At 37.7% G+C, this 20706-nt stretch overlaps 1 protein-coding gene and 1 long non-coding RNA gene across 9 annotated transcripts in view; one reads left to right on the top strand and one right to left on the bottom strand.

Moving 5' to 3' along the window:
- RASEF (RAS and EF-hand domain containing) overlaps positions 1 to 20706 on the bottom strand; it is a 225096-nt gene that overhangs the window by 29334 nt on the left and 175056 nt on the right. For 7 of the 8 annotated variants that reach the window (XM_082401171.1, XM_082401170.1, XM_082401166.1 and 4 more), the window contains 8 exons: positions 17721 to 17798; positions 15492 to 15607; positions 13371 to 13439; positions 11712 to 11796; positions 10714 to 10802; positions 779 to 1013; positions 336 to 473; positions 72 to 219 (listed from right to left, as the gene is read on the bottom strand). In XM_082401171.1, coding sequence (XP_082257297.1) covers positions 72 to 219; positions 336 to 473; positions 779 to 1013; positions 10714 to 10802; positions 11712 to 11796; positions 13371 to 13439; positions 15492 to 15607; positions 17721 to 17798 — 958 coding nt within the window. The remainder of the gene's footprint in view (positions 1 to 71; positions 220 to 335; positions 474 to 778; positions 1014 to 10713; positions 10803 to 11711; positions 11797 to 13370; positions 13440 to 15491; positions 15608 to 17720; positions 17799 to 20706) is intronic. The other variant, XM_082401167.1, reaches the window with a different exon arrangement.
- LOC309633027 overlaps positions 1 to 20706 on the top strand; it is a 105721-nt gene that overhangs the window by 48089 nt on the left and 36926 nt on the right. The window lies entirely within an intron of this gene.

Genomic DNA, 20706 nt, shown 5'->3' with positions numbered 1-20706 from the left:
AATCCCTAAAGAAAATAGAATCAACCTAAAGAAGGTCATTTTCCCATTATCCACTGAAAAAGGAACTGTACCCAGGGTGGCACTTGTGTTTCCTCGAAATTCATTCTTGCAAAGTCTCATGAGCAAACTTGACTTTCCTACTGCAGCGTCCCCAGCCAGCACAATCTTGTAAGCCTTCTGTGAGCTGGAAGATTTATGGTTTTCATCCACCATGTCTGTCTAGGGGAAGGAAGCCACAGTGAGTGACAAAGGTAGTGCCGGCTTTCTTCCTAGTAAGTTATATGGCATGAAGATGAACAGTGTTCATGAATAAAAGTGTCTCTGAAACCACCTACCTGTGGTGCAAGTGCTGAGATGGGCTTTCTCAAGGAGCTAATGCCGCTGCCTTCACTAGCAGACCCCTGCGGCTTCCAGTCTAGGATGGAAGCCACGCCTTCTGAGCCATACGTCTCTTCATCCCTTATATCAGGAACCTGTTTTTTTTTTTTTTAAAGTCAGCCGTTAAAAAACAAAGTCTCTCATTACACATATACATCATGAAATAAAAAGAAGAAAAATATGCTGCTGAATCAACAGTCAGTGCTATTATGGAACAGAGTGGCTGCAAAAGGAAATCTGTGAGAGTTTTCCCTAACTTGATAGGGAGAAACATTCTCCCAACTATGTTTCACATGTATAACCTTTAAAACAATGCCCATGACAGATAAAGGTCAAATGGGGTGAGATACGTATTTCTATGGAAGACCAGGCCTAGGAGAGAAATGACTTTGGGGCTTACGTCTGTGTCTGAAGCATCACCCCCAGAGCTCTCCTGCGTGCCATGTGACCTCTGGAATCCCCTCTGGTGCTTGTACTCCACCTCCGAGTCATACTCATTGGAATCTCTCAGGGTAGACAAGCCGCTGTCGAAGCAGCTCTCAGGCAGGCTGTCAATGTCACAGTTTATCCTCTGCACGGGATCACAGAGGGCCAGAGAGTCACAGTCCTCATCCATGTAGGAAGAGCGGGATGACCTGGTGACAAAGGAGAGGACCGCTGTACCTGAGGGCTGGCGATGCTCAAGACGACACAGCAGTGGAATCAGACAGCAACAGAATCAAGAAGACCGATACTCTCATTCTTGCCAAGAGCCGCAGTGTATTCCATGATTAAGCAACAGGGGAAATAAAATGCTCAGAGCAATAGTTCATTCTATGCAACAATCAATTAAGATAAAGACATTTAAATCGAACATTTAATAAAGGAAGCTATTTTTTTAAAAAATCACCTTCTTTATTTCCTGATACAAAAAGAATTAGAATGCCCAGGATGTAAATGCAATCTCAAGTTGTGTTAAGAAAAATGTACACAGAACATGTGAACCTTTTTATTCTAATGTGGTCAGACCATATTTTGAACAGCATGTCCATTTCTGGATAATACCTCTATTATGACCTGAGACTTTAAACCCTCCAGTCTGAGAAATGTTTCAGTGCACTCAGCTTAAGTTGTAATGGTTTCTCTCCTCAAATATTTGAAGAGCTGACACAGGAAGACTATATTCTCTCAGGGCCAACTGATAAACTTTTCTGGGAGTCACATCTCTAATCAACATGATGAAAAATGACAGGCAATCAGAAATGTGTGGCCCTGGAATGGTTTGGCATATGAATTTTCTGCCACTAAGTGTGGACATGTCTGGAAAGACTCCTATGGGAGAGGTTTCATAGGGAGATGCCCCATACAAAGGCTAGAACGCCCGACTTCTATGGATCTTTCCACTTGGGAAACTCCAACATTTTATAAATGTTAATTACCTCATTTACTTTTGCTTTTCCGTTTGATTCCCAAAAGTATCTACGTTTATATTGAAATAAAACAAGGGTTACAACTTACTTAGTTCCTACTACACATTGGGCATCATCCTAGCCACTTGGCATACATGATGTCATCAGAAAGAGGAAATGGGCAGGGTATATAGGTCTCCAGATGTGAGAAATAATGAGATGAATGTTCTTAGAAAAGAGAGGGTAATCTTAATATAAATACAAATATAAGCCATATAAATCTAAGAAGTCAAAAATATTTTGGTGCCATTATCAAATGTTTAAAATTAACTAAAAAGGTAATTTAATCACCTAACTCTCTCTAAATATGTTGCTCAATTATCAAGTCTCCTGGGACAGGAATTTCATACCACATCTCAATCTACCTAGCTGGCTGTGTGTGAATTTTTGTGTACATTTTTCTGTTTGTCTAATCATTTATAAAACTCTCCTTCTGACACTGATTTTAGGTCAATCTGTAAGGAACCTAAAGAAACCATTCTCATTATAATATAGTACAAATTCAGCTCCATGTCATGATTAGTCAAAACTTTATTTTTTTAACCTATTCATATTTTTGATAAGGAATGAAGGAGAAAAAAATCCTGATTGAAAAATCACCTCCATGAAAATACAGAATCTAAATAAAAAATATAGGTATAGATCAGACTTTCTCAAACTCAACTTATATACATACCTTTTTAAAAGTAAACTATTCTTATCTGCCTGAAGAATATTTTCATTACAATTAAATAAGTAAAAATACAAAACAAGTTATGTTTTTGTTAGAGTTCTTAGAAAAAACTCAAAACTAAAACAAATATCCAACTTAAAATCCAATAAGGCCACAAAAGCAATAAAATTAAATTTACAAGATGCTTTTAATTAAAAAAAATTTTAATTGAAGTATAGTTGATGTACACTATTATATAAATTATAGGTATACAATATAGTGATTCACAATTTTTAAAGGTTATACTCCATTTACAGTTATTATAAAATATTGGTTATATTCCCCACATTGTACAATATATCCTTGTAGCTTATTTTATACCTAATAGTTTGCACCTCTTACTGCCCTACCCCTATATTGCCCCTTCCTCCCCTCCCCACTAGTAACTACTAGTTTGTTCTCTGTATCTGTGAGTCTGCTTCTTTTTTGTTATATTCACTAGTTTGTTGTATTTTTTAGAGTCCACATATAAGAGATATCATACAGTATTTGTCTTTCTTTGTCTCACTTATTTCATTTAGCATAACGCCCTCCAAGTCCATCCATGTTGCTGCAAATGGCAAAATTTCATTCTTTTTTATGGCTGAGTTGTATTTCATTGTATATATATACTACATCTTCTTTATCCATTCATCTGTTGATGGACACTTAGGTTGCTTCCATATCTTGGCTACTGTAATGCTGCTATGAACACTGGGCTGCATGCATCTTTTAGAATTAGTGTTTTTGTTTTTTTCATATATATATCCAGAGGTGGAATTGCTGGGTCATATGGTGGTTCCATTTTTAGTTTTTTGAGAAACCTCCATACTGTTTTCCACAGTGGCTGCACCAATTTACATTCCCACTAACGGTGTACGAGGGTTCCCTTTTTTCCACATCCTCGCCAACATTTGTTATTTGTGTTCTTTTTGATGATATCATCTTTTTGATGATAGCACCTGACAGGTGTGAGGTGATATCTTATTGTGGTTTTGATTGGCATTTCCCTGATGATTAGCGATGTTGAGCATCTTCTCAAGTGCCTGTTGGCCATCAGCAACCTCTTTAGAGAAATGTCTATTCAGTTCTTCTGCCCATTTTTTAATTCGGCTGTTTGTTTTTTTGACGTTGGGTTATATAAGCTGTTTATATATGTTGGATATTAACCCCTTGTTGGTCATACATTTCCAAATATTTTCTGCCATTCAGTGGGTTGTCTTTTTGATCTGTTGATAATTGCCTTTGCTGTGCAAAAGCTCATAAGTTTAATTAGGTCCCATTTGTTAATTTTTGCTTTTATTTCCTTTGTTTTAGGAGATGGATCCAAAAAATATTCCTATGATTTATATTAAAGAGTGTTCTGCCTACATTTTCCTCTACGTGTTTTATGGTATCCGATCTTACACTTAGATCTTTAATCCATTTTGAGTTTACTTTTGCATATAGTGTTAGAGAATGTTCTAATTTCATTCTTTTACATGTAGCTGTCTAGTTTTCCCAGGACTGGCTACTGAAGAGACTGTCTTTTCTCCATTGTATATTCTTGCCTCCTTGTAATAGATTTATTGACCATAAGTGTGTGGGTTTATTTCTGGACTCTCTATCCTGTTCCAGTGATCTGTGTGTCTGTTTTTGTGTCAGCACCACACTGTTTTGATGACTGTAGCTTTGTAACGTAGTCTGAAGTCAGGGAGCATGATTCCTCCAGCTCTGTTCTTCTTTCTTAACATGATTTTGGCTATTCAGGGTCCTTTGTGTGTTTCCATACAAATTTTAAAATTATTTGTTCTAGAAAACTGCCTTTGGTATTTTGTTAGCAATTACATTGTTAGGGATTGCATTGACTCTGTAGATTGCCTTGGGCAGTATGGTCATTTTAACAATATTGATTCTTCCAATCCAAGAACACAGTATATCTTTCCATATGTTTGTGTCATCTTCAGTTTCTTTCTTCAGTGTTTTATAGTTTCCCAAGAACAGGTCTTTTACCTCCTTAGGTAGGTTTATTCCTAGGTATTTTATTCTTTTTGATGAGGTGGTAAATGGGACTGTTTCCTTAATTTCTCTTTCTGGTAGTTCACTGTTAGTGTATAAAAATGCAACAGATTTCTGTATATTAATCTTGTATCCTGCAACTTTACCAAATTCATTGATGAGCTCTAGTAGTCTTCTGGTGGCATCTTTAGGATTTTCTACATATAGTATCATGCCATCTGCAAATAGTGACTGTTTCACTTTTTCCTTTCCAATTTGGATTCTTTCTGTTTCTTTTCTTCTCTGATTGATGTGGCTAGGACTTCCAAAACTATGCTGAATAAAAGTGGCAAGAGTGGGCATCCTTGTCTCGTTCCTGATCTTAGAGGAAATGCTTTCAGTTTTTCACCTTTGAGTAAATGATGTTAGCTGTGGGTTTGTCATATATGGCCTTTATTATGTTGAGGTATGTTCCCTCTATGCCCACTTTCTGGAGAGTTTTTAAATCATAAGTGGATGTTGAATTTTGTCAAAAGCTTTTTCTGCATCTACTGAGATGATCATATGGTTTTTATTCTTCAGTTTGTTAATGTGGTGCATCACACTGATATTGAAAAATCCTTGCATCCCTGGGATAAATCCCACTTGATCATGATGTATGATCCTTTTAATGTATTGTTGGATTTGGTTTGCTAATATTTTGTTGAGGATTTTTGCATCTATATTCATAAGTGGTACTGGCCTATAATTTTCTTCTTTTGTGATATCTTTGTCTGGTTTTGGTATCAGGGTGATGGGTACCTCATAGAATGAGTTCAGGAGTGTTCCTTCCTCTGCAATTTTTTGGACTAGTTTGAGAAGGATGGGTGTTAACTCTTCTCTAAATGTTTGGTAGAATTCACCTGTGAAGCCATCTGGACCTGGACTTTTGTTTGTTGGGAGTTTTAAAATTACTGATTCAATTTCATTACTGGTAATTGGTCTGTTCATATTTTCTATTTCTTCCTGGTTCATTCTTGGGAGATTGTACCTTTCTAAGAATTTGTCCATTTCTTCTAGGTTGTCCGTTTTATTGGCATATAGTTGTTTGTAGTAGTCTCTAATAATCCTTTGTATTTCTGTCATGTTGGCTATAACTTTTCCTTTCTCTTTTCTGATTTTATTGATTTGGGCCCTCTCCCTTTTTTTCTTGATGAGTCTGGCTAAAGGTTTATCAATTTTGTTTATCTTTTCAAAGAACCAGCTCTTAGTATCATTGACCTTTTCTATAATTTTTTTAGACTCTATTTCATTTATTTCTGCTCTGATCTTTATGATTTCTTTCCTTCTAACTTTGGGTTTTGTCTGTTCTTATTTCTCATTGCTTTAGGTGTAAGGTTGGGTTGTTCACTTGTGATTTTTCTTGTTTCCTGAGGTAAGCTTGTATTGCTATAAACGTCCCTCTTAGAACTGCTTTTGCTGTGTCCCACAGGTTTTGGATCATTGTGTTTTAGTTTTCTTTTGCCTCTAGGTATTTTTTGATTTCCTCTTTGATTTCCTTAGTGATCCATTGGTTGTTTCATAGCATATTGTTTAGTCTCCCGTGTGTTTGTGTGTTTTGTAGTTTTTTTCTTGTAGTTGATTTCTAGTCTCATAGTGTTGTGGTTGGGAAAGATGCTTGATATGATTTCAGTTTTCTTAAATTTACTGAGGCTTGTTTTGTGGCCTAGCATGTGATCTATCCTGGCGAACATTCCATGTACACTTGAAAAGACTGTGTATCCTGCTACTTTTGGATGGAATGCTCTTGCTATATCAATTAAGTCCATCTGACCCAATGTGTCATTTAAGGCCTATGTTTCCTTATTGATTTTCTACCTGAATGATCTGTCCATTGATGTGAGTTAAAGTCCCCCACTATTATTGCTTTACTGTTGATTTCTCCTTTTATGTCCATTAATAATTGCCTTATATATTTAGGTGCTCCTATGTTGGGTTTATATATATTTACAATTGTTATATCTTCTTCTTGGATTGATCCTTTGATCATTATGTAGTGTCCTTTTTTGTCTCTTGAAACAGTCTTTATTTTAAAGTCTATTTTGTCTGATATAAGTATTGCTATTCCAGCTTTCTTTTGATTTTCATTTGCATGGAATACCTTTTTCCATCCCCTCACTTTCAATCTGTGTGTGTCTCTAGATCTGAAGTGAGTCTCTTGTAGGCAGCATATATACGGGTCTTGTTTTTATATCCATTCAGTCACTCTATGTCTTTTAGTTGAAGTATTTAGTCCATTTACACTTAAGGTAATTATCAATGTGTATGTTCTTACTGCCATTTTAAAAAAATGTTTTGGGCTTGTTTTTGTAGGTCTTTTTTTCCCCTTCTTTTGTTCTTTTCTCTTGTGATCTGAAGACTATTAAGTTTTTACATTAGCATCAAAAAGAAAAGAAAATATTAACTTCTTATATCAGAGTAATAAGTCCCCCCAAAAGGAACATCAGTCTGGACCATGGTGGCCCTCTAGTGACTGTTCAAGGTTATGAGCACACAAGAGCTACGTTCCTGTCACTCTGAAGCACTGGGATATGATGACTTTGTCCCTTGGTCCTACTGTCAAGGAGCTCTTTGTCCAGTACTACCAGCCTTATTCATGGTGTGCACTCTTTTCAAAAACGAATCATGGTGAATTTTCTGAAATAATTTTCAGTTATCTATCTTTTCCTTTATTTGATTAAAACTGACCTTAAGTAACAGTCCAGGAAAATGGCATCACACCCACATATTTTAAAAATTTGTATGGAGACACAAAAGACCCTGAATAGCCAAAGCAGTCTTGAAGGAAAAAAACGGAGCTGGAGGAATCAGACTCCCTAACTTCAGACTATACTACAAAGCTACAGTAATCAAGACAATATGGTACTGGCACAAAAACAGAAATATAGATCAATGGAACAAGATAGAAAGCCCAGAGATAAACCCACGCACCTACTGTCAATTAATCTATGACAAAGGAGGCAAAGATATACAATGGAGAAAAGACAGTCTCTTCCATAAGTGGTGCTGGGAAAACTGGACAGATACATGTAAAAGAATGAAATTAGAACACTCCCTAACACCATACACAAAAATAAACTCAAAATGGATTCGAGACCTAAATGTAAGACCGGACACTATAGAACTCTTAGAGGAAAACATTGGAAGAACACTCTTTGACATAAATCACAGCAAGATCTTTTTTGATCCACCTCCTAGAGTAATGGAATAAAAACAAAAATAAACAAATGGGACCTAATGAAACTTCAAAGCTTTTGCACAGCAAAGGAAACCATAAACAAGACGAAAAGACAACCCTCAGAATGGGAGAAAATATTTGCAAACGAATCAACGGACAAAGGATTAATCTCCAAAATATATAAACAGCTCATGCAGCTCAATATTAAAGAAACAAACAACCCAATCCAAAATGGGCAGAAGACCTAAACAGACATTTCTCCAAAGAAGACATACAGATGGCCAAGAAGCACATGAAAAGCTGCTCAACATCACTAATTATTAGAGAAATGCAAATCAAAACTACAATGAGGTATCACCTCACACCAGTTAGAATGGGCATCATCAGAAAATCTACAAACAACAAATGCTGGAGAGGGTGTGGAGAAAAGGGAACCCTGTTGCACTGTTGGTGGGAATGTAAATTGATACAGCCACTATGGAGAACAGTATGGAGGTTCCTTAAAAAACTAAAAACAGAATTACCATATGATCCAGCAATCTCACTACTAGGCATATACCCTGAGAAGACCATAATTCAAAAAGACACATGCACCCCAATGTTCATTGCAGCACTATTTACAACAGCCAGGTCATGGAAGCAACCTAAATGCCGATCGACAGACGAATGGATAAAGAAGTTGTGGTACATATGTACAATGTAATATTACTCAGCCATAAAAAGGAACGAAATTGAGTCATTTGTTGAGACGTGGATGGATCTCAAGACTGTCATACAGAGTGAAGTAAGTCAGAAAGAGAAAAACAAATATCGTTTATTAACGCATGTATGTGGAATGAAGAAAAATGGTACAGATGAACTGGTTTGCAGGGCAGAAGTTGAGACACAGATGTAGAGAACAAACGTATGGACACCATGGGGGGAAAACCGCGGTGGGGTGGGGATGGTGGTGTGCTGAATTGGGCGATTGGGATTGACATGTATACACTGATGTGTAGAAACTGATGACTAATGAGAACCTGCAGTATAAAAAAACAAAAAGACCAACAAACAAAAAAAAAACAACTAATACTAAACTTTCTTTGGGTTATTTGTATGGAAATATGTTAATATAAATGTTTCAGGCATTACATGAAATTTCTAAAAATCTTATATGTTCTGGTATAATGTTATAAGTCATAATCCTAGTTATTACTTTAAAATGTATATCTCAGAAATAACTAAATTTCCTTGTCAATTGCATTATTATGAACTTTCATCAAATCTTTAACCGTGGTCATTTTTAAGTCTTTTGTCATTTACAGACAGTTCTGGGTGTACTCTGATGCTTTTGCAAAAATGTTTCTATAAAAGGGTTTCATCTTCAAGGAATTCATGGAAAAGACTCTGACAAGTACAGGTTTCTGGTAACTGACTATACTGCTGAACTGAATGAAGAAGCATTTTCAGAACTCTAATGGAAAACTGATGAATTCATAAAAGTGCTAACAAAAGATCAAGATGAAAAAAAAATTAATTACATGGGACTGAGTGAACTGATGAGGATGATTATAAGTTTTGTGACTTTCTGTTTGAATAAAAAAAAAAATCCCACAAGGACTCAGAGGCAAAAAATATACAAATCAATTTTCACTGCAAAGTAATGGAGCTGTTACAGTGGAGGATTACTGGACTGAATGTCAATATTATGACATAGTATGAGTGTGTTTCTTATTTGGTAATTGCAATCGTTGCTTTTGTTGTGGTCATCCATTTACAATGCTTGGTGTCAGTTTATTTATCTCTTGTAAAAACAAAATACAGTGTATGTGTGTGGAAAAAAAAAAGAAAGAAAAATGAAAAACGTTCTGGAGGTGGGTGGTGGTGATGGTTGCACAAACAATGTGAATGTACTTAATGCCACTGAACTGTACACTTAAATATAGTGAAGATGGTAAGTTTTACGTTATGTATATTTTATCACTATTTTTTAAAATAAAGAATAATACCTTTTTAAACTCAAAGAAATAAAAAGTAATATCTATTTCTCAAAAACAGAGAAGCCAGTTGCCTACAAATACACCATTCAAATTTTTTATTAAACAAATCAGTGAATAATAAAAACATCTGATACTTGGATAGATTTTTATTAAAAGTGATTACCAGTAAGCCTTGGAAACAGACCTTCCTGAAAGGGGATATGGCCATTTTGCTAATGCCAAGATACTAAGTACATTATTCTTTAGACCAAAAGTCCTCAAATGAAAAGGGAAGGAACAGAAATTATGAAAGTGGCATCAGAAATGGAGAGCCAGAGACCTGCAGTTTATGCACTCACGTCTACCATCAAACTTTGACATACTCCAAGTTAGCCTTTTAAGTAGCAACACTGGACATGTATATGTATACACATGTGTACACAAATGTAATCTTTCAGTTTTTATTGCTAGATCTCAAGTTATAGCAGGGCTAATATTTCACTTCATTTGATTAAAAATAGAGCTAAATCCTCACTTCTGGGAAGCCTCTGTGACTCCTTTAATACATTAGCGCATAAACATCTACTTGCCACATTTCTATTTGTTTTGAAAGTTTGCCTTTCCTTGAACATAGCTTGCATAATATTATACTGAGCTAATAAACATTTACAGATTGTGCCAAGAGTCTCAACATCATATACTGCGTGTATCACAACATCACATATGGTAGTTCCACTGGCTTCCCTGAAACACCTCTTACTGAGGGCACTTCTAAGAAACAAGACTTAATAGGCATGAGGTAAGGGTAAGCATACATAAAACCAAGTCACGATAACATCTTAAAGAAATCACTTTATTCTCTCTAAAACATTTTTACTTTAATCTTTACATGTTTCATGTTTCAGAAATTTAAAGTAAGATAGTAGAAAACAGATATTAGTGCCCCAAATATATTCTGTTATTCTAATTTACCTGTAAGGAAATGTACTTTCCTTTTAACTCTGTTCCAGAATTTAAACAAAAAGTAAGTAGGTGTTAACATACCTGTCATAGCCCAGAGGTTGAGGAGAATGAGCATTAAATTTAGGACTGCTTCTGGAAATTGTATTCCCTGGTGATATATTATTTATGCGCTGTAATACATAAAATACATAATATTTTGTTATTCCATGTAAAAATTTTATGTACATTTTTAAAAACTGTAGCACACTAGTTTACTAATGTAATTAAAAGTTTGGTATCCTACATGAGAAAACGAAAGCACAGAAATCAAGGGAAAAACTGCAACAACTGCCCATAGTACTCTCTCCTCATCATGTCCTAAGTCCAAACCCTACCATATAAGCCATAAAGGGGAATCCTGGTTCCCCAGATTTGCCAGGACCCTGCAATACCGACTGTGGATTTCTCTCTTCTCAAACCATCATTTGGCTTAGTGACTGACTCATCCATACCCAAAGCTGCGGCACTGGAACCCCAACCTTGAAGGTGACCCCCAAAAGTGGGGGAAGAGGCTTTCTGGCACATGTAGTCTGGGGAAAGTTCCTCAAAATTCCAAATGGGCCTTAGCTTGTTTCTGTAGGAGGGTTTAAAGCCCAAGGCCTCCACTCTGATGATCTCACTACCAGAAAGGACAAACCAATGGGTCCTAATAAACTCCTCAGCCAGAAGCACCCTCTCTCTCCTCTCAACTGGGCAATACATATTTTAACCTCCATGAGACATCTCACTTTTTCTTCTATTATTGCTATCTGTGCACACCTTAACTCCCTACTCCACTATAAACTCTTCCAGGACCCAGGTCACACCTTATACATCTTTCTCTGGTTTTCTGGAACATTGAACAAAGAGTTGGCTAACATCTAGACCTTTATTTATGCAGAGGAGTGGCATATTTTTTAAGTTGGGAAAATGTTGTCTCCTTTTATTATATGAAATAGTTTCTCATTATTATAAATTCTCTTCTAAGAAAATACATGATTTTTATCAAAATACTCTACCACGAGAAAGAATGAAATGCATTATAAAATTCTATCACATACCAAGGATCTGTTGAACTTGCTGTAACTGTTTTCAAGGGCACTTCTTAGGCCATCGTTACTGTCATGCAGTTTCCTGTTAGCTGTTCTACAAAGTAAATAAATAGATAAGGAAAGTATTAGTCGGGGTGAAAGTCACCACTTCTTTTCAGGCTGTGATATTCAGAACGTGGCATTACCACCGCTTGTATCTTTCTACCACTTCCCTTCAAACCTCATAAACTGAGATCATAATTCATTACTAGAAGTGCAACTTAACAATGTGTCGCCTCTCTTTAGAGGTCTCAAGGCATTTTAGGAGCGAGTCAGCTATGCTGTGGAACCCACTCCTCCTTCAGGTAGCTCCACTGTTTGGATAGGTTTGGTGCAGGTCTCTGTTCCCTAAGGGCCTGAAGCCAGCCGGCCCCACCTACTCTCTATCCCCCCTGCACAGATGTGCTGTGTTATGTCACACTTCTTTCTCCTGGCTACTCCTGCATCCTTCTTGTGGCATGGTGCTGTACCGCCAGGCACTGTTACATACCAGTTAAAGGCTCCAATGTTGACTCAGGGTTCAAACCCCAACTCAGGCACTTACTTTCTATATGCCTTACAGGAGCCATTTAAGCTATCAGAGACTGAGCAACCTCTTCTATCAAATGAAGTCTCTGCCGTAGAGACTGGCTACTATCTCCCTGCTTCAGGCTTATTCATCCTTCAGAAGTCAGAAGCTTCCTGGACCTTCCTGGTTAGGAGGATGCCCTTACGAGACACTTGGCTCCCCTTGGCCCCCCCCCTCTCCTTTGGCATCTAACATCTGTAAGTATTGATCAGGTTCCATCCTCTTCCCCTAGACTAGCCCCATAAGGAGAGAGACCTTTTTCTCCTACTTGCTACTGTCTCCTCAGCTCCTGGCATACCTGAACCATAAAAGGTGCTGAGTGAAGACCTGCTGAATGAATGAATAAATGAATTAACAGGATTCTTGTAATATATCAACTCTATCACTGCCACAGGTGAGATGTAATAAGCATTCATAATGGTGAAAAAAAATTGTCAAATCTGACCTGACATCATTTGGGGGAACTAAAACCAGAAGAAAATACTGCCTGGGTGAAAAAGAGAGAAAGGGGCAGTGGGAAAGGGGGAGGGTTTTGTGGGGAAGGTCTCAGAGGATGGAATTCCTAAAACTTAGTTGCAAATTTGACAGAGCAGGTGTAATATTTCCAAGAGGTTAAAAAAAAAAGAAAAGAAAAATATACTGCTAACCAGACACAACAAATTGCCAAAGAATGATCGTGTATGCCTAGTCATGTGACATGCACTATGTGAGACGCCTGAAACCTCTCAGTGTGCTGAGCTGCAGAGAAAGCTGATGAGGTCAGGGCCATTGTCCTTTACAGTAAAATAAAGGTATCATAAAGACGTGCCGGACATATCACCTGACTTGCGAGGACTTTTAGAGAATTATACTCTAGTCCCTGGATTTGAATAGTTTATGTAGGATTAGAAGCATCAGAAAGCTAAGCTGACGTGCTGAACACACCGTGTCGAGAAGGGACATGCGTGGAGCCGCGAACCCAGCCTTTGATATATGGCAACTAGTGTTACATGTGGCACCTGTTTTACTAACAAAATATAAGTTAAATGTAAATGTGATGAGGACTTTATATGAGAACTTACTGGAGTATTTCAATTTGCCTCTCAAGACTATTTCGATCTTCTGTGTACTCTCGGATTATTTCCAGATCCCTGTAAAATTATATTTTACGTTTGAATGCGGATTAGGTGTTCAGTCCTGCCTTACCGATACCTACCCTCCCAGACCTCTTTCCGCCTTTTCCGAAGGCCTGTGTCCTTGACCGTGGTCTTCTCGCTCTCTGCTGCTGCTCGGTTCCTCTGAGACATCAGCAGCCTCCTTTCCTCCTGTGACCCACAAGCACACCCACGCCCCTGCTTCCTCTCGCAAGGCTCTGCTCCCCCCACCCCCCTCCCAGCACCCACCAGCTCCTCCACCCCAGCCCACTGACCTGGCTCTGTTTTTCACTGGGACTGAACCCCCTGATGTTCTGCGAAGTCCCCTCTCCCCAGCTACTCGCATTACCAGTCCCTTCCGCCCAATCCACTCTCTCACCTCTCTTCTCTGCTCATTCCAAGCCGTATGCAACTTCAGCCCCAGCTGTATTCTCCTTTCTTGTGAGTCCTTCTCGCCTCTGTGCTCCCAGGCCTGCTTGCCCTCCCTTCCTTACCCTAAGCCACAGAGGAAGCCACAGGACCAGGCTTTCCCTGTTCACTGTAAACTCACGCTCAGCGATTCCTCTGTTGCTTTATTATGGAGAAGCCCTGGCCTCCTCCTTAAAAGGTCCACTCAGAACATCAGCCACTTACCTCCAGCTCCTACCCCACACCTGCTCCATTTCTAAGCAGACAGAACCCCATCACTAGCTTCCAAAAACCCTCAGGCTGTCAAATTTTGTCTGTAATAAGCTGTTCATTTGCTCTCTTGATAAGGCTAGAAGTTTCCCAGTTGTCTGTAGGAATTTAAGTTCCTTAGCCAAAAATTCTGGGGCCTTACATTATAGCCTTAAACTAGCTTTTAAACTTTTTAATCTTTTTTTAAATGTTTGCCTTTCCATTCCAAATATCTTTTTCTGTCCACCAGGCTGACCACTGTTCCCCAAAGCAGTCTTATCCTTCCCCATGTCCTTGCCCCTGCTTTGGGTTCTGCCTCACCTGGAACATCTCTGAGACTCTTCTCCCATCTGTGAAATGGGGATAAGGAAAGTCCCTATCTCATAGGAAACCATGAATGCGTTAATGCTAATAAAGTACTAAAGACAGTGCCGGGCAATTGTCAGTGTGGCCTGTGTTGCTTGCTGACAAACTTATCTCAAGTGTCTCTTCTTTAATAAAGTCTCCACCTTTCTGAACTAAAGGAACACTCTGTCTACCATCTCATGGCAATGAACCCAACCTGTGACATTGCAGTGGTATTGTTTCTGACATTGCTGAGTTCTTATGCTGTTTAACTCCGTAACCCTTTTAACTTTTAATTTTTCCCAACTAAATTTGAAGTTCTTAAAGAGCAGAGGCCACGTCTTTTCTTTTTTTATATATTCTACACTCATAACTCCTTATCTAGCTCAGGGACCTGTATATAGTAAGCACTTAATAAATGTTTCACTGCTTTCCATTACAGGACCTTAATTCTGATTAAAGTCTGTAAACCAACAAACAAAACACAAGGTGTTTTTCTCAAGTATACATGTACTAGGGGATACACACATATACTAATGCATATAGATGCATTTTATATTTAAATACCCTTATATAAATATACATCTGTATCTTCCTTATATATAATTACATGCCTCTGTGTGTACATGTGTGTTAGGTCATATGTTATTAACACCATACTGCAAAACTAAAGCACAGCAAAATAAAATGACTTGCCTAAGATGTCTCGTTTTCCATTTTTTTTATGTTGTAGGGCCAGGATTCCTACCGTCAAAGCACTTCAATTAGCACTGCCTCTTGACACTTTAGGTATATTCTTCTGCTGCCAGTTAATTCAAACATTACTAAGCCCTGCACTTTCCTGAGCAGCCAATAATTAAAAAAATTAAAAACACAAAAATCACTAGGAAATCTGACACTAAAAGTAAAACCTTTGGAAAGCAAAGAACATATTAGTAAAGTTAATAAATAACCCTTTATTACTACATAGCTGAGCTTCATTCACATGGATGGTTACATAAATAAACATTCCACTCAAACTGAAAAGTAAAATGTGAAGTTTCATACCTTTCAGAATTCAGACTCTGATCAGCATAATCACTTTTCAAAGAATCTAATTCACTCTGAAGAAAGGCTATGTTTGTCTGTGCTTCTAAAAGATCTTTCTTAACTTTCTGATTTTCCTAGAGGAAAGGCACAGTGCAGGTCATTAGACTCAGAGTTTCTTTTACCCGGGTGAAGTGAAGTCAAGTGTAGTGTAACCTTCCACACATCACTCTCACCTCTCCACAAGTCTTCAAATCTTGGTGTTCAAAGAATTATCAATTCAAGGTAATTTGAAATTTTCATAAAGTATTAAAGTGTCAAAAATTAAATCCTCAAAGCTCTTTTTTTAAAATACTTGACATTTTGGTGTGAAACTACAACAGTCAAGAGTTTATCATGATGTACTTTAACATGTTATTGGCAAATTAACGGAGACCAAACATTTAAACATCTGTTTTACTTAATGAGAGCTGTGGAACTACTGCTAGATATTCTGTGGAATTAACAATACCTGTTACCAGGTAGACTGGCTACTTTTCACAATAAATCCTATCACCTAACATTTTTAATTTTGCACTTAAAAATAAGCCAGTGTGGTTAGGAAATTTCTATATTTTTCTTAAAAACAAAAAAACAAACACAAAAACAAAAAAAAAAGAGAAAGAAGAAAAAAAATCATTGGAGGCTTCCAGTTCAATATGGTGGACTGGGCACATGAATTTGTCTTCTTTCCCTTTTGAGACCCCATTAACATGAAATACCAAAGGAAATAAACCAATAAAAATTAAAAGAATGGAAGAGGGGCCCATCAGCAGTCAAGTGATTTAAACATATTGCTGGAAAAAGGAAACTGGCTGGCAATATGCTGACAAAGGGAAGAGAGTAGGGGAAAAGGAGGTCCAGAAGATGTGTGTTGAAGGTTCTGCTGCAGAACAAAGAAGAGACAACTGGTCAGGCAGAACCCCAGAGAGTGAGAAGGGGGCCTGGAAATAGAGATTAAAACTGTACATTAAGACATGCTGCCTCTCAAGCCTTTACCTGCTCTTACCCTAGGAAAGATGAGCAGATAAGCCAGAGTTGATTCCAAAGGCAAAAAGATGGGGCTCGTCTTTTTAAAAATAACTGAATGATTCCCAAAAGGAAAGCTAAGGCTTCTCTCTGAACATCCAGGCCCCATGCATCTGGTAATTGGGGTCCTATGTCTGACAGCCAGCTGCACACACAGAGCTCTGAGGAAGGCCATCTTTCAGGGGAGAGGCCTTGAGCTAAACTGATGTTTGCCTAGTTGTACAGGAATCCTACCACAGCTACCTAAAATGATCAGAAATTCCAAGATGACATCTGGGTAGCAAGTTTAAAAAGCAGCCAGTCCAATAAGAATTGAAATTTCCTGGACTCCAAAATTAATATTTTCAAGGAGAAAAAAACAAATTCCATGTACTGGAAAGAATAAATAAGAAGTTGCAAGGTATCAGTAATATCATGAAGATGGCAGGTTCTTTTTACAAGAAACCAAAAACTCCACCAGAGAATCCAAGAGAAGTAAGCAACTCACGAGAACATTGTGATCCAAGCACAAAACCAACTAAGAGGTTGCAAAATCTGAAACTGGTAATGCATAAAGGGGATTTATCTGACCACAAAGCTGGGGGACCTTCTCTTTTGAGTGGCACAAGGATAATGACTGGAGAGAAAGAACTGCAATTCTAGCTCACTTCTTGGCTCTGCAGGGAGAATATTTAGAGTCACAATAAAGGAAATGTTCATTATTGGTTTTCAACTTTTAGAGTCAACCTGAAAACAAAATAAAGAAAATGACGATAATATAACAGATGTAGAGGTTATCAGTTTTGGCAACAGAAATACTAAAGATATGGTCAGCAGAAGATGGAAAAGGGACAGACAGAAAAGTTGGAGGAAGGGCAGGGCAATAATACCTCATCTTAAAAAGCCAGGGAAACAGATAAAAGTTGATGTTATAAGAATGCAGGGGTTAACTATTTAAAATTTAAAGGCCATGCCATTATTGCTTTGAATAAAAAAAAAAAGCATTTATAATAGGTATCATTGAGGGAAAAAGCCTGCATAAATATAATACCTTTACTCAGAGGTATTTCAAAGACTTTAACTGTAGTGTTAATTTCTCTTTAAGCTTTTATTCCTGGAACATTGAAATCATAGCATGATTTTATTTAGGAAACAGTAGTCTAACAGGAAATATATTACTGTAAGTGAAAAGTTAATTCTTACCATTGATAAATCATAAATTTGTTTTTTTAATGCAGCCACATCTTCCTTTTGACTTATGTGTTTTGAGTGTTCTTCTAGCTGAAAAAGCAAATAAAAGTTGGGTGTTTACAAACTCACTTTGAATTGATTTGGTTAAGTTTAGGAATATATTTGCATATAGATATGGGAATTCTAGAAGTCTCCAATTTTCAACATTATACAACCTTATAAATCATTAAACTACATATAATCCAGAAGGACTTGAAAATTTGCTTTAAATAATTTAAACATTTTAAAAAGGGGTTTTCTTATTTCATGAATTTTCTTTTTTTTTGCCAAGGTACATTTTTTTTTTCTTTTTTTTTAAATTGAAATATAGTTGATTTACAGTGTGTTAGTTTCAGGTGTAAATTACATATTATATATGTACTTATGTACAAGTACACACATATATATATTCTTTTTTTACATTCTGTTCCATTATAGGTTATTATAAGATACTGAGTATAGTTTCCTGTGCTATACAGTAGGTCCATGTTGGTTATCTATTTTATACATAGTAGTGTGTATATTTTTCTTTGAAACAATGGAAAAGCCATTTTGGGGAAACCATTCAACTATCAAGCAACTCAGTCCTCCCTTTTTCAGTTATGTTGCGTATGAGTCTGGACCTTTATATTCTCTTAAACTTTATCTGCATTTAACACTTTCTATTCTATATCATAATTACTTATGAGTGTTTTAACTCTCTTACTAGAGTCCAAGATTTTTAAGAGCATAATTGGTGTCAAAAATCAACTATGTTTTCTTCATGGTGATGTCAAAAAATGCTTATTTAATGATTTAAGTCAATAAAATTTAAGTATGATATGAAGTTAGAGACACACAAAATTATATAAATACACAAATGAGCTTTACTTCTTGGTTGATTACTGAGTATTACCAGACTAAATCGGCTCAGAAGCATCCCTAACATGGACAACAAAAATGTCTTTCTTACACATAGCTTACATCCCTTGGGAAATGTGGGGATTTGTGGGTGTCCATTAATAGAATATGCATGCATTGATCAAAATGAATGTGATATTTCATCAAAATCTAAGTACTTTGATGATAGACTTTCTTCATCTTGCCAGATGGCATCAGTGGAAGGTTTCCAAGTGGCTGAAGCTGAAAGAGCCACTGATTTTAAGATCATGCCAATTTCTGAGAAAAAAAATTGTGGGGAAAATAATGAGTTTCTCAGAACCACTGGCATAAGGTAATGGCTGGTGATTATACTAAATCTGTAAACTTCTGTATATCCCTTTACAGCTTTTAACATGCTCTCCCATAAATCATCTCTTACTCTCTCGCAGAACAACCCTATCAGGCAGGCAGGAAGTCTGGTATAAGTGAGAAAGCACCAACTGTGTAAAGACAGAAAGACAACCCATTGCTTATTAGCTGAGTGACTTTGTGCAAGTTATTTAACCTGGAACTCAGTGTTCTCATCTGTAAAAGTGGGAAATTTGCACTTTCCTCAGAGAAAGTTTAAGAATTCGATTTTTTTAAATTATGAAGAAGAGCTTACTAAGCTACAAAATTAATAAAATGTCAGTCACTATGGTTAGACAGGACAGTTTATTATTAATCCCATCTTACAGATGAGAAGCTAACGATCAGAACAATGAAGCCGGACTTCCCTGGTGGTGCAGTGGTTAAGAGTCCGCCTGCCAATGCAGGGGATACGGGTTCAATCCCTGCTCTGGGAGGATCCCACATGCCGCGGAGCAACCAAGCCCATGTGCCACAGCTACTGAGCCTGCGCTCTAGAGCCGGTGAGCCACAACTACTGAGCCCGCGTGCCACAACTACTGAAGCCCGTGCACCTAGAGCCCATGTTCTGCAACAAGAGAAGCCACCGCAGTGAGAAGCCTGTGCACCGCAATGAAGAGCCCCTGCTCGCCACAACTAGAGAAAGCCCCCCGCGTGCAGCAACGAAGACCCAATGCAGCCAAAAATAAATAAATAAATAAATAAATTTATTTAAAAAAAAAAGAATGATGAAGCTAATTGTCCCGGGTGTTACAAAAGAAATTGGCACAGTCTTTTTTAAATTTAAAAAAATTTTTTATTTTTGGCTGCGTTGGGTCTTTGTTGCTACACATGGGCTTTCTCTCCAGTTGCGGCGAGCGGGGGCTACTCTTCGTTGCGGTGCGCGGGCTTCTCATTGCGGTGGCTTCTCTTGTTGCGGAGCACAGGCTCTAGGTGCATGGGCTTCAGTAGTTGTGGCATGCGGGCTCAGTAGTTGCGGCTCGCTGGCTCTAGAGCGCAGGCTCAGTAGTTGTGGCGCATGGGTTTAGTTGCTCTGCGGCATGTGGGATCTTCCCAGACCAGGGCTCAAACCCGTGTCTCCTGCATTGGCAGGCGGATTCTTAACCACTGCACCACCAGGGAAGTCCGAAATTGGCACAGTCTTGATAAGGACTCAGGTCTCATCACTCCTGACTCTTACTGTTCAGTGCCTATTTGGTCTTCATCATATGCTATATGAAAAAACAACTCTGTGTCTCCTCTTGCAAACATTCTCTTAAAGATTTGGATGACACGGAAATAACTGAGGAAAGTGACTAGGAGAATCTGTGACTGTAGCATTAAGCAAAGGATTGGTCCATTCAAATTCTGTAATACAAGAATAGTATTATGGTCTAATGACCTTTGGAAATCAGATATAAGGTTGACATTGATAATACTTTTCCAAGAAGGATACTGGGGAGAATTCTTAATAATTCCAGAGGTGTAAGTTGCAGTAACCCACAAATGCAGTTAATTGTCACTTAATCTCATTCAGTATAAACACTGGAAGGAGCATTAAAGGTTATCATATGAACAACCAGAGAAGCAAAATGATGTGCCTAAGTTCACAATGCCACTTTCGGGGACGATTATTTTTTAAGTACCCATTTTCATTTTAGCTAAGGTTATTTCCATTAGTTATGGAGACCATCCACATGCAGGAAGTGAA

The sequence above is a fragment of the Balaenoptera borealis genome (assembly GCF_965194805.1).
Source record: "Balaenoptera borealis genome assembly, chromosome: 8".
NCBI classification, from domain to species: domain Eukaryota; kingdom Metazoa; phylum Chordata; class Mammalia; order Artiodactyla; family Balaenopteridae; genus Balaenoptera; species Balaenoptera borealis.
The sequence above is the reverse complement of the archived record's forward strand: the minus strand, read 5'-3'. Positions and strand labels throughout refer to the sequence as shown.